Source organism: Grammomys surdaster, unplaced genomic scaffold, assembly GCF_004785775.1.
Source record: "Grammomys surdaster isolate TR1022 unplaced genomic scaffold, NIH_TR_1.0 215, whole genome shotgun sequence".
Classification (NCBI taxonomy): Eukaryota; Metazoa; Chordata; class Mammalia; order Rodentia; family Muridae; genus Grammomys; species Grammomys surdaster.
In genome coordinates, this window is record NW_021604660.1 from 5,024,948 (window position 1) to 5,037,623 (window position 12,676).

Consider the following 12,676-nt stretch of genomic DNA (forward strand, 5'->3'; position numbering starts at 1 on the left):
AACCAAACCAAACCAAACCAAACCAAACCAAACCAAACCAAACCAAAGAAATAACTCCCCAAATATTGTGTGATAGGATAAACCCTGTGGACTTATAGATCTTTTTAAATATTTTTTTTTTGAGACAAGTTCTCAATGTAGCCCTGGATCGGCTTGTACTCACTGCATAGGCCAAGTTGGTCTCATGGATACCTGCCCCCATCTGCCTGCAGACTGCTACAGTTAAAGGCATGCACCACCACAATCAGCCTCCTGATTTAAAAAAATCACTTTATTGTAATAAAGGCATTATATTGCAATGAATCTGCAAAGACATCATACAGTTAGATCAAGGCAACCAACCACTCAAATGCTTGCCCAGCGCCAGGCTCTACCCGGCTCTGAACCGTACAGTTGGGATGGCTATTCTGAGTAGTGGAGCTTCACAGAGGGTTTTATATTTCCACTATTAATTACATCTTTATTTGCTTATCCAGCACAAAAAGGAGAGCTATGATAGATTTGAAACTAGAAAAAAATATATATATATGATTCATGTGTCCTTTTGACTGCATTTCATCCTTCCTCATATCATGATGTTACCCTTTCTTAGGCTCCTTTTTAAATGTTAAACTGCACCTACACTCACAGCTGTTTATGCATATACACGTACACAGTATGCTAGGATCCACATATGAGGAAGAACAGGTGGTATTTTCTGTCTGAGTTTGGGTAACTCAGTTTCTATACCCATCCATTTTCCTACAAATTTCATGGTTTCATTTTTCTTTACAACTGAATATTATTACTGAATAATATTAAAAATATTCCATTTGGTATGTGTCCCATATTTTTATTATCCATTCTAGATTGATTTTACTTCCCTGCTATGACAAGCAGTAAAATAATAAGCACAGGTACAACAATCTCTATGGTTCTCTGGAATATATACCCAGGAGTGGAATAGCTGGATTATATGGTACTTCTGTTTTAAACTTTAAAATTGTAAATGTAAGCTGATTTCCATAATGGCTGTATTAATTTGCTTGCCCACTGTAATGAATAAGTGCTCCTCTTTTTGTATGCCCTCTTCAACATTTGTTGTTAGATTTCTTGATGACAACCATTTAGACTGTGGTAAGGTGGCATCTCAAAGTAGTTGTAAGTTGTATTTCCTTCATGGCTAGAGATGCTGGACACTTTAAAAATAGTTATTGGCCACTTGTACTTCTTTGGAAAACTGTCTATTGGACTCATTGGCCTATTTATTCATCAGTAGTTCTATTTCCTTAGTATTTGGTTTCTGCAATTCTTTGTAAATTCTTGATTTTTACCCCCCCCCCCATTTCTGAAGTGTGGCTGGTTAAGATTTTCTTCCTTTCTGTGGGGTGTCAACATGCTCTGTTGATAGTGTGCTTTGCTGTGCATACACTTTAAAACCATATAGTTCTGTCTACTGATACTTGGAGCTAGTTCCTAATCTGTTTAGAAAGTTCTTCCCTACCCAGTGTCTGGAAGAATATTCTGTTTTCTTCTAGCATTTTCTATTTTTAAATCTTTTTTATCCATCCGAGACAGGTGTGTGTGTGTGTGTGTGTGTGTGTGTGACTAACTGTCCTAAAACTAGCTCTGTAGACCAGACTGGCCTCGAGCTCACAGTGCTGGGATTAAAGGTGCATCACCTGCCTCTAGACTGTTGGATTTAAAGCATGGACCATCACTATAAACCTCCTTTTAAAACTTCACCACTGTCTGGTTTTTAAAATTTTAAATGAAAAGTTTAATTATTAGCCACCTTGAATGCACCCAGTCTCATCTGGTCCAGTTCTGATTTCTTTCATTTGTGATGGTCTAACAGCATTTGGAATGTATGGATGCTCTGTTGGTGATGGTTACAGAACATAAGTCATTCTGTGGATAATGAACTTCACCCACCAAGTCAGCCTTCCTAGGACAGCATGGTGAAATAATCAATTACATCTATTTCCCACTAGAACAACATGGATTTATGCTTCTATTTTGAAGCAGGACCTGAAACTATCACGATAATTAGGATTTATACTAATTTGTTTGTACTTAACTTGTTTCTAAGCTCTTTCTCCCAACAGTCATTTTATCCTGAGGTAGGTCCTTTTGTTAGACAGGGAAGTTGGGACACAAGTTGATCCAGTAATCATCTATGCTCTTTCTCAATGAACGAGGATAGGACTCACTGTATCAGGCCCTGCCCTGGTCTTCTTTACCATGACAGGGCAGTTTCTATAAATGTGCATCTTTCAGCACATTTGTGGTCTTATAGGAGACGTAACATGTGCAGCTGTTTGCAGCTGTCCTGGCATTCACGGTTTCATACTTCATGCAATTAGTTTTGCACCATTGCATCACGACCTTGAGGAGTTTCAACTTGACATGAACCTTGGCCTGTCCCTTCATCTCACGATTTGTGTTCTCCCTCCATCTTCTGTTTTCTTCTCATTCTTCTTCCTTCCTTTCTTTCCTCTTCCTGTAGTGATCTGGGTTGAACCTCTGCTTTCTTCCCTGCCACAGTTTGAGGACTGCACTTCCTTAACCCAGACCACTTTTCTTTAAGTTTCTTCAGATATGTTTAACAAGTTTTGAATTTCACAGAGTAGACAATCAAGAGGTATTCCGTTTGTTCACTATTGTCCTCAGTTGATGCGAACAGCCTTGACTTATATCTCGAAGTGAGTTTGTGTCTCAGGGTTCTACCTTAGGCTGCAACATGGGCACAGTTTTAAAGATTTGGGAAGATCAATAAGAGGAATGAGTGGACAGAGTAATGAGAAAGGAAAAAATGGCTTAATAGTTGTGATACAAGTTGGAATGTAAAAAGATGTGGCGTTATGCAAAATATATTAAACTGTATGAACTCGCTAGCATCTATTTTCACAAACACAATTCTAAATCAGCTATAAATAAATGATTTTATATACCAGTTAAATTAAAAGAATAGTTATTTTCTATGTGTGAGTGTTTTGCTTACCTAAATGTCTGTGCACCAATTATATGCCTGGTTTCTGAGGGTACCAGAAGAAGGGTATCATATCTCTTAGGCCTGAAGTCATTGATGGTAACTATGTGGGTGCTTGGAATTGAATACAGGTCATCTAGAAGAACAGCAAGTGCTCTTAACTGCTGGACCATTTTTCTAGTCCCATTGGTTAAAAATTTACTTTGATGCTGGATTTTTCTGTTAAATATTGAGCTATGTGTTTTCTTCTTCCATGTTATAAGATTACCTGCTCATGACTATGACTAGTCCTCACATAAGATATACATCTTCAAAATGTACTTATTTTATTTCCGTGTGTGTGCATTTGAGTGCAGGTCTCTTCAGAGGTTATGCACTTGAAATCTCCTGGAGTTACAGGCTGTGTAAGCCTGTACCCTCTTGTACCCTGAGAGGGGTACTGCGAATAGAACTCCTCTTCTCTGGAATAGTAGGAAGTACTCTTAACCACTGAGCCACCTCTTTAGCCCCTTGGACATGCATCTTTAATTCTTCTGTTGGCTTACTTCTCTTGATAGTTGGGTGGTCCTGCCCAGCATCTTCGGTCACTTGTTGGGTACTTCTTTCCTGTTTGCAAAATGAAACACTTGTATTTGCCTGACTCACTTATAGACAGATACCATCAAAAGTTTAGGACACTTCAGATACAGAGTAGTCCTGGTAGTTGTAGCAAAATACAAATGGCTTAAATGTTTTTTCTTTTTCTTTTTCTTTTTTCTATTTATCATTGTTAATGTATGAGAAAATTTATTGTCAAAATTTGACTTAAGAATTTGGATAGTCTATGCTGGGCAGTGGTGGCGCACTCCTTTAATTCCAGCACTTGGGAGGCAGAGGCAGGCAGATTTCTGAGTTTGAGGCCAGCCTGGTCTACAGAGTGAGTTCCAGGACAGCTAGGGCTATACAGAGAAACCCTGTCTCAAAAAACCAAAAAGAAAAGAAAAAAAAGAATAAAATAAAAATAAAAAGAATTTGGATAGTCTAGAGGAAATGTGTTTAGAAATTGTGTGTGTGTGTGTGTGTGTGTGTGTGTGTGTGCACTTGTCTGCTTGTGTACACATGGTGACTAGAGGTCAAAGCTGGGTGCCCTCTTCTATCAGACTTTGTTTTTGTGAGACAAGGTCTCTCGCTGAACCCACAGCTTGGCATTTTCTGACAGGTTGGTTTGCCAGTGAACCTCTAGGATTTACATTCCCACTCTCACTGGAGTTTCCAGTGTGCACAGCTGTGCTTGGCTTTTACATGGCTTCTGGGGATCCACATTCAGTTCTTCATGCTTACCTGGAAATACTTGACTCACTTGACCATCTCTCCAGCCCTAGCTATGTGAATTTCCCATAATACGCTTACCTCTAAAATCTTCAGAGATACTTTTTAGTTTTAATTCTGATTCCTCATAAAGTCCCTTATAAGCATTAAAAGATGATGCATTATAAAACAGGATGGAGTTCCCAACTTATGACTGTAATCAGTAGGGAATATGTCCAGCTCTGACCTTTGCCATTTTGCCCCTTTGGAAGTCCTGAGATACATGGTTCTGGTTGAATAAATCAATTAGCCTGGAAGGTTACAAAACTACCCTTGTGTTGATTTATATTAGGCTTCTTTGTCTCTCTGTCAGGTATGTCTTTTATCTCCTAAGAGACGGCGTTTACAGAGTCAATCTCCCTTTGCCATCTGGCAAGGACACCAAAGCTGTGCATATTGTGGAGAGTGGCACATTAAAGGACTTTGCAGTAAAGCCACAATCCAAGCGAATCATTTACTTCAATGACACCACGCAAGTCTTCATGTCAACGTTTCTGGATGGCTCAGCTTTCCACCGGGTCCTGCCTTGGGTCCCCCTTGTGAATGTGAAGAGCTTTGCTTGTGAAAACAATGATTTCCTCATCACAGATGGCAAGGCCATTTTTCAGCAAGACTCCCTGTCTTTCAATGAGTTCATTGTGGGATGTGACCTGAGTCACATAGAAGAATTTGGGTTTGGTAACTTGGTCATCTTTGGCTCCTCCATCCAGTCGTACCCTCTGCCAGGACATCCACAGGAGGTCTCAGTGCTGTTTGGTTCCCGAGAGGCTCTTATTCAGTGGAAGCCTCCTGCTCTCGCCATAGGAGCCAGTGAGCACTTATCTTGCATTTATTGTTAGATTTGTAGTAGGATGCTCTTTATACTCCATGGGCAGACCACAAAAGAATAGCTCATCCACTTTTGGACATAAGAGATGTACTGACTTTCTACTAGCCAGGTGGATACACACACACTTCAGCTTGGGACTTGCATTAATTTCAGCCATTCCCCGAAGTTTTCTAAACTTGACTCAACATCTCTGAATACACAGAATGCATATGGTAGGAAGCAAGTAGGCTCTGGAACATTTTAGGGAAAAAAAGAGTATCTTAGTTAAGAGTCTATTGCTGTAAAGAGACAACATGACCATGACAACTCTTATAAAGGAAACATTTAATTGGGACTGACTTACCATTCAGAGTTTAGTGCACTATTATCATGGTGGGAAGCATGGTGGCATACAGGTAGATTTGTTGCTACAGAGGTAGTTGAGAGTTCTATATCCAGATGGGCAAGGCAGCAGGAAGAGACAGTGAGCCACTAGGCCTGGTTTGAGGTTCTGAAACATCAAAGCCCACCCTAGTGACACACTTCCTCCAACAAGGCTATACCTCCAATAATGCCAGTCCCTATGAGTCTATGGGGAACATTTTTATTTTCTTCATTTATTTACTTATTTATTCACTTTATATTCTGATCACTGTTCCCTTCCCAGTTCCCCCTTTACATAGCCCCCTTTCCTACTCCTCCTCTTCTCATCTGAGAAGGGAGAGGCCCCCTCTGGGTAAGAAGTGACTCTGGTATATCACGTCACCGCATGATTAAACACATCCTTTTCCACAGGGCAGTCCAGTAGGGGAATAGGATTCACAGGCAAGCAACAGGGCCAGAGGTAGCGCTGCTCCAGTCGTTGAGCAACCTACATAAAGACCAAGCTGCACATCTGTTACATATATGTGTGTGTGGAGGTGTGGGGGAAGGGCTAGGTCTAGCCCACGTATGCTTTTGGTTGGTGGTTTAGTCTTTGGGAGCCTCTGGGGGCCATTTTCATTCAGACCACTGCAAATGGTAAATGATTCCAGCTTTGTGAACAGATGGTCTCTGTCATCACTGTTGAACTCTGTGCTGCTGTGGAAGCAGCTACAGACCAGCCGTAAACGGATAGCTGAAGCTGTGTTTGAGCATAACTTTCCTGACTAAAACAGGTAGTGAACAGCTTTGCTCTGTGGATCACCTTTTGCCAGCCTCTGATCCATGAGTCAGTAATATTTGGTAAACTTTGACAATTTTTTACGTATGCAAACTGATTATGCCTATTTGCTACATACCTCCAAAAATAGCTGAGAATGAGGGCAGGAGATGTAGTTCAGTTGACCAAGTTCTTGCCTACCACACACCAAGCCCTGAGTTCAATCCCCAGCAATGCATAAACTGGATGTGGTGGGACACACCTGTAATTCAAGAGGTAGAACTAGGAGAGTTAGAAATTCAAGGTCGGGGCTGGAGAGATGGCTCAGGGGTTAAGAGCACTGACCATTCTTCCAGAGGTCCTAAGTTCAATTCCTAGCAACCACGTGGTGACTCACAACAATCTGTAATAGGATCAGACGCTCTCTCTGGTGTGTGTCTGAAGACAGTGACAGTGTACTCACATAAGATAAATAAATAAATATATAAATAAATAAATATTTTTCAAAAGAAGTTCAAGGTCAAGGTCATTCTCAGCTATGTGGGAAGTTTGAGGCTATCTTGGGCTACATGAGGATACCTCCTCCTCCAATCTTTCACACACATATTGAGAATGAATTGGTAGGTTATGTTTTCCCCTCAAGTTGATTTTGCTTCTCATAATTATGTTACTTCTTCTTCTTCTTTTTTTTAAACTCAGAGCCTAGTTATACCTGGTAGTGTTATCCAGAATCCCTCTAACATGTAGAATGACAGTCTTAGCTGGAGATGGTGGCACATATTTATAATCTTAGCCCTTGAGAGGTCGAGGCAGGAAGATTTATAAATTCAAGGCAAGCCTGGGCTACATGGTGAAATCCAAACTCAAAGCTGTTTTTAAAAGTACACTCTTAGAGCTTTACTTGCTGGAAATACTGTCTCTTTTCATAAAGCTAAGTGAGTGGCTTGGGAGGAACGGGCACTGGTGTCACTTTTGCCGTCATACTGACCCAGTTAGAATAAGCATAACTACTAATTGCTCTGTATTTGAGATCGTTAATGATCAGTTTTCGAGACTTCTTTGGTCTGTCCTCATGGTGTTGTTCTGGACAATGACATTATTTAACTCTTTAGGTCCTTCCGCCTGGCAGAACTGGACTTATGAGGTCAAAGTTTCCTCCCAGGACATTCCTGAAATCACTCAAGTTTTCTCAAACATAAGTGGGACTATGCTTAATGTACCTGATCTGCAGAGTTCTACAAAGTACATGGTTTCTGTGAGAGCAAGTTCTCCTAAAGGCCCAGGTCCCTGGTCAGAACCCTCAGTGGGTACCACCTTGGTACCAGGTAAGAAGATGTTATGAGTCTAGAACGTGATTTGAACAATAAGGATCATGGCTTGAGTGTCCTTTACAGTTTCTTGCTTCAAACGTTATCAAGAGATAAGAATGAGCAGCATTGATCTCTTGAGGGTGAATTTTCAGTCTGAGATCAGTGGATCAAATAAACCATTGTAACTATTTGTATTTCTTACCTGATATCTCATACACTTCAAGACAGATGTGAAGAACTCTCATTTTCATCTTCATTGATTTCTTCTTAGTTTAGTCTTCTATTAGGTCTTGTAGAAGTTGAAAGGTCTATGAGTAACACGGAATTTCACTATCCTGGCTGAGAGAAATGAAAAAATATATATATACCTCACAATTGCTTCTGGATTCTCAGAACGAGATAATAGAAAATGTCACTGTGGGTAGGGAGGGTGGCTGTAGTGATAGCTGCGTGACCACAGGTCTCTGGTATGGCACTGTGAGTCACTCTTATAGAGGTTGCATGAGTGTGTATCCCTCTTTATATTATGTTTCAAATATTTATGTAAAAATAAGAATAACATGATTCTACTAAGCAGATAAAACTGCTTGTGTTGTTATGTAACAGTTTCTCAAAATGTTGATATTTTACGTTTAGAAATAGCATGCTCTAGTTGGGTGTGCTTACACACAGCTTTGACCACAGCACTTGAGAAGCAGAGGCAAGCAGATCTCTATGAGTTTGATGCCAGCCTGGTGTTACATAGAGAAACCCTGTCTTTAAAAAAAAGTATGCTTTGTGTGATATTTCTTTCCTTTTATTTTACCATATAGCTACCGAGCCACCATTCATCATGGCTGTGAAAGAAGACGGGCTCTGGAGCAAACCACTCAGTAGTTTTGGCCCAGGAGAGTTTCTATCCTCTGACATAGGAAACGTGTCAGGTACACACCCTCTCTCATCCAGGTGTAGGTTCCTACTCATGTGCCATGCCAGGTGACTCAGCAAAGAAAGAACACTGAGTTCCGGCTACGAGGGCAACCATGACACAGGGATTTTTCCAGTGCTATTGTTAGGAAAGTTTCTTAGGTAGGGATGTTATTTATTGTGTGGACTTCAGAAGGGCTTTAATTGATGCTCATGAGTTTCAGTGTACCAATATTGTCCCTCAAGAGCCACCTGTCTTGTTCTGCTAAGACGGCTTTTCTTAAATGATTTGCTGTGGCTTTGTTCCAAGACTAGAACAGGAAGATTGCTGCATAGCATTTTTAAACAGAGTGTTGGGAAAAACTGTTGACTGAGGAGGACTTTGAGGTTGTGCCAGGGCACTGTTGCTGAAAGTGTTCTTTCTAAAGTGGTGTGACAATGATCTTGCCTGAAGGTGATCTCTTCTGTAGTTACCCTTAAGCTGACAACAGCATTTCCACCCAACAAGAGAGCTGGAGTAAGAAGGTCAGAGTGACGCTAGTGGAAAGAGTGTGACTTGGAGTTGTTTGCAAACTTGAGTCCCTCTCTTTGATCTTTGAGGCCTCAGACAGAACAGACAGTCTCATGGGATCTAAGAAAATGATAATTTTCTTATTTGCCATCTCTGCTTCAGGAGTTAAATTAGATCACAAAGCACCTCAGACAATGTCAGACAGACGCTCTGTGTAGTTTTGTCCTCTTCCAGGATCAAGGGGTTGAGATTCGGGGCTTATTTTACTGAAATACTCTTTTTAGTGTGTGTGAGACAAGTTCTCACCATAAAGCCCTGGTTGGCTTGGGACACTTTATACAGAGCAGGCTGGCCTCAAATATGCAGCCATCTAACTGCCTCCAACTCCCAAGTACTGGGCGTAAAGTCCTGCCTGCACCAGCACAGCCAGCCCTTATTGAAATATGCTTGACAGACCTGTAAGTTCTCACAAATGGCTATGCCAATACGATAGTTTACAGGCATCAGGGTGGTAGACTCATTACACTTCTATTAGCACACATGGAGATAAGTGCTGTTTGTTTGTCTTTGTTTTGAGATATGGATTGGTACAATAACAGCCTCTACTACAGCGACACAAAAGGCAATGTTTATGTGCGACCTCTAAGTGGGATGGAGATCTCAGAGAATTATCACATACCCAGCATCGTAGGAGCTGGTGCTTTGGCTTTTGAATGGCTGGGTCACTTTCTCTACTGGGCTGGGAAGACATATGTGGTAAGTCAGAGCATGGCACCTCGGGTGCTCTCAAGTAAATGCCTGCCCATTTCAGTGACTTGCTTGACACTGAGCCATTTCTCCAGGCCTGGGGACAGATATTTTAAGAATAAAAATGTACAATTCCTGGCATGTAACAGCTACTTAATAATTATGAGAATTAAAATCAAGACAATGTGTAGTAAAGAGGAGCAAGGAGAAGGCCCATCCTCTATAAAGACATGTAGACCAGTCTGGTATGAGATCTAGGCCAGCCATGGCTACCTAGAGAGACCCTGAACAAAAAGGTATTCATAGGCATGCTGACTGGATATATAATTATGAACACTGAATGTTTTAGCTCAACTTACTTCTCTTAGGCCAGAAGAGTCCAGATATAAACCAGTTCTACGGAGATATTTTGCCATGTCTGTTTGCTATCATTTTCCAAGGATTAGTTAGCCAGCACCACAGAATGCTGATAAATATTTGTGGTTGAATGAGTAAATGACCATGAATGAGGGAGAGAACTTACTAATGATTGGATTTCACCATTCAGAAATAGTCATGCCATTTGAAAAGAATTATCTGGCAATACTGTCATATTTTCTAGATCCAAAGGCAGTCTGTGTTGACAGGACACACAGACATTGTGACTCATGTGAAGTTGTTGGTGAATGACATGGCTGTGGATTCAGTTGGTGGCTATCTGTATTGGACAACACTCTACTCAGTTGAAAGCACCAGACTCAATGGAGAAAGTTCTCTTGTACTACAGGCTCAGCCCTGGCTCTCTGGAAAAAAGGTGACAAAATAAAAATAAGATGTAATTACTTAATGACACTAAGTGGTCATTCTATAGTAATAACAGTGCTGCTTCCACTTATTTTAGTTGAGGTAGAATTAGAATAAGATCACTGTTAGAATGAGATCACCGTAATGACTGGCATTTCCCTACACCTTATTTAGGGGTCAGAACTGATTAACTACTCAGTTCAGATACAATACAGAGATTTTTGTAGTTTGCCTTATCCTGAGTGGGTCCACATTGGGCAGCATTTTAATGTTAATACATGTATACAATGCGCTCTGATCCCTTCTTTATTCATTTCTCTTACATCCATGTTAACCTCCACTTGTTCCTATCAGTTGCCTTTTTAGATTCATGGCTTCTGGGATTTGTTTGGTGACGGGTTTAATTTATCCAGGACCATTGGTATAGTCATTGGATTGGAACTACGTTTTGGAGCCAAGTGGGTCATGAATGGACACGTAACTAAATGCAATGTTCCTTCTCTTTCCAAATCTATAGAAGCCAATAGTTCAACAGTGAGGGCTAGGGGCCCCTGAGTTCATCCTCCATGTGTGCCTGTTGAAGGGCACATTCTTGTGTCGACTGAGTGTAGGCATCCTTAACTGTTGCATTCATGATTCCAATTGCCGTGTCTCACCCAGAAGACATCATTTGATAGCTTTTGGCTCTATCTTCTAGTTCTTGCACTCTTTCTACCTGTATTCTGAAACTCTACCTGAGTCTCAGGGGACATTGATTACATGTCAGAGGGCTGAGCAATCATCTCTAACTTATTCTCACCTCCTTGGGCAGCCATGAGCCTCTACATTTTCCATTGTTTGCAGGTTTAGATTTTTCAAAACCTACTTTAATTAGCATTCTTAAATGCTTCAACCTCCCTTCTAGCCCACCAGAGGTAGCAGAGAAAGAATATTAATAGGAAACGGGGTTGTGGACTTGTTTAGAAGTTGTACTTTGGACAAGTCCAATCTTTGTTGTCAGGATATCAGCAGTCCAGTCCAGTAGCAAACACCAAACACAAATCAGCATCAGTACTTGATCCAGCAGAAACAGCAAGGCTCCACTGAATTGGCCAGAGTCAGCAGAAGCTACAAGACTCAACAGAATACCACACGAGAAGTGAAGACAAACGAAGACCAGGGAAGCATTTTAAGGCATAATAATGCAAGAGCATCTTTTCACTGTCTGTAGGGTTATATTTATATTCTTTCTAAATATTATGTTCCCTCTCAAGTGTCTGCTCCAGCAAAACATCATATGCTCTCTTACATGTCTGCTTCAGCAAAACATCCTCTCATGTGTCTGCTTCAGTAAAACATCTTCCCATGTGTCTGCTTCAACAAAACATCCTCTCAAAAGACAACTTTCAGAAAAACATCACATGACATAACTGAGTTTCCAAAGAAACCAGAATTTCTACTTTAATTGTTAACTGGAAAGAGGCTTCTGAGGTTAAGGCTGAAAGTTTCCTTTATTTATAGATATAAATATAGATATTTATAAGTCAACTTGATATTATGTCAATTAAGCTAAACAATATTTATTTCTTCCTCTAGCCCCTAATAACTCCCCTGACATTTTTTAAAAGATTTATTTATTTTTTATTTATATGAGTACACTGCAGCTGTCTTCAGACACACACTAGAAGAGGGCATCGGATCCCATTACAGATGGTTGTGAGCCACCATGTGGTTGTTGGGAATTGAACTCAGGATCTTTGGCAGAGCAGTCAGTGCTCTTAACTGCTGAGCCATCTCTGCAGCCAACCTGATATGGGTTTTAATGAGGTCTTCAGTACTAGACATGGATTCCCTCCTGTGGAGTGAGCCTCAACTCCAGTCATTGAGTGGGTTATCCGCTGTCCTTTAATAATAGTGTTACGATGGTGTAAGTGGACACATATTGCTCAGTAGATTGTTCTTATAGTTACTAGGCTTTAAATGAGGTAAGACTGCTAATGCCTTTTCCTCTAAATAGCTTGCAAAAAACCTTCCTGGACTCTGAAAGCTAGTCATGAGGGAGAAAGCTTCCAGCTTAGTTCCTGTCCATACAGCCAAGATGTGTCTTATCTTCAGCAACAGGGTCTTATCATCTGGTTCTTTTCACTTTATTTTTTGAGACAAAGTATTCTTA

General features: G+C 40.7%; 1 protein-coding gene across 5 annotated transcripts in view; it reads left to right on the top strand.

The window, feature by feature from the left end:
* Positions 1–12,676, top strand: part of Ros1 (ROS proto-oncogene 1, receptor tyrosine kinase) — a 108,078-nt gene that overhangs the window by 32,448 nt on the left and 62,954 nt on the right. For all 5 annotated transcript variants that reach the window (XM_028772599.1, XM_028772596.1, XM_028772598.1 and 2 more), the window contains exons 13-17: positions 4,632–5,128; positions 7,380–7,592; positions 8,390–8,500; positions 9,572–9,750; positions 10,343–10,534. In XM_028772599.1, coding sequence (XP_028628432.1) covers positions 4,632–5,128; positions 7,380–7,592; positions 8,390–8,500; positions 9,572–9,750; positions 10,343–10,534 — 1,192 coding nt within the window. The remainder of the gene's footprint in view (positions 1–4,631; positions 5,129–7,379; positions 7,593–8,389; positions 8,501–9,571; positions 9,751–10,342; positions 10,535–12,676) is intronic.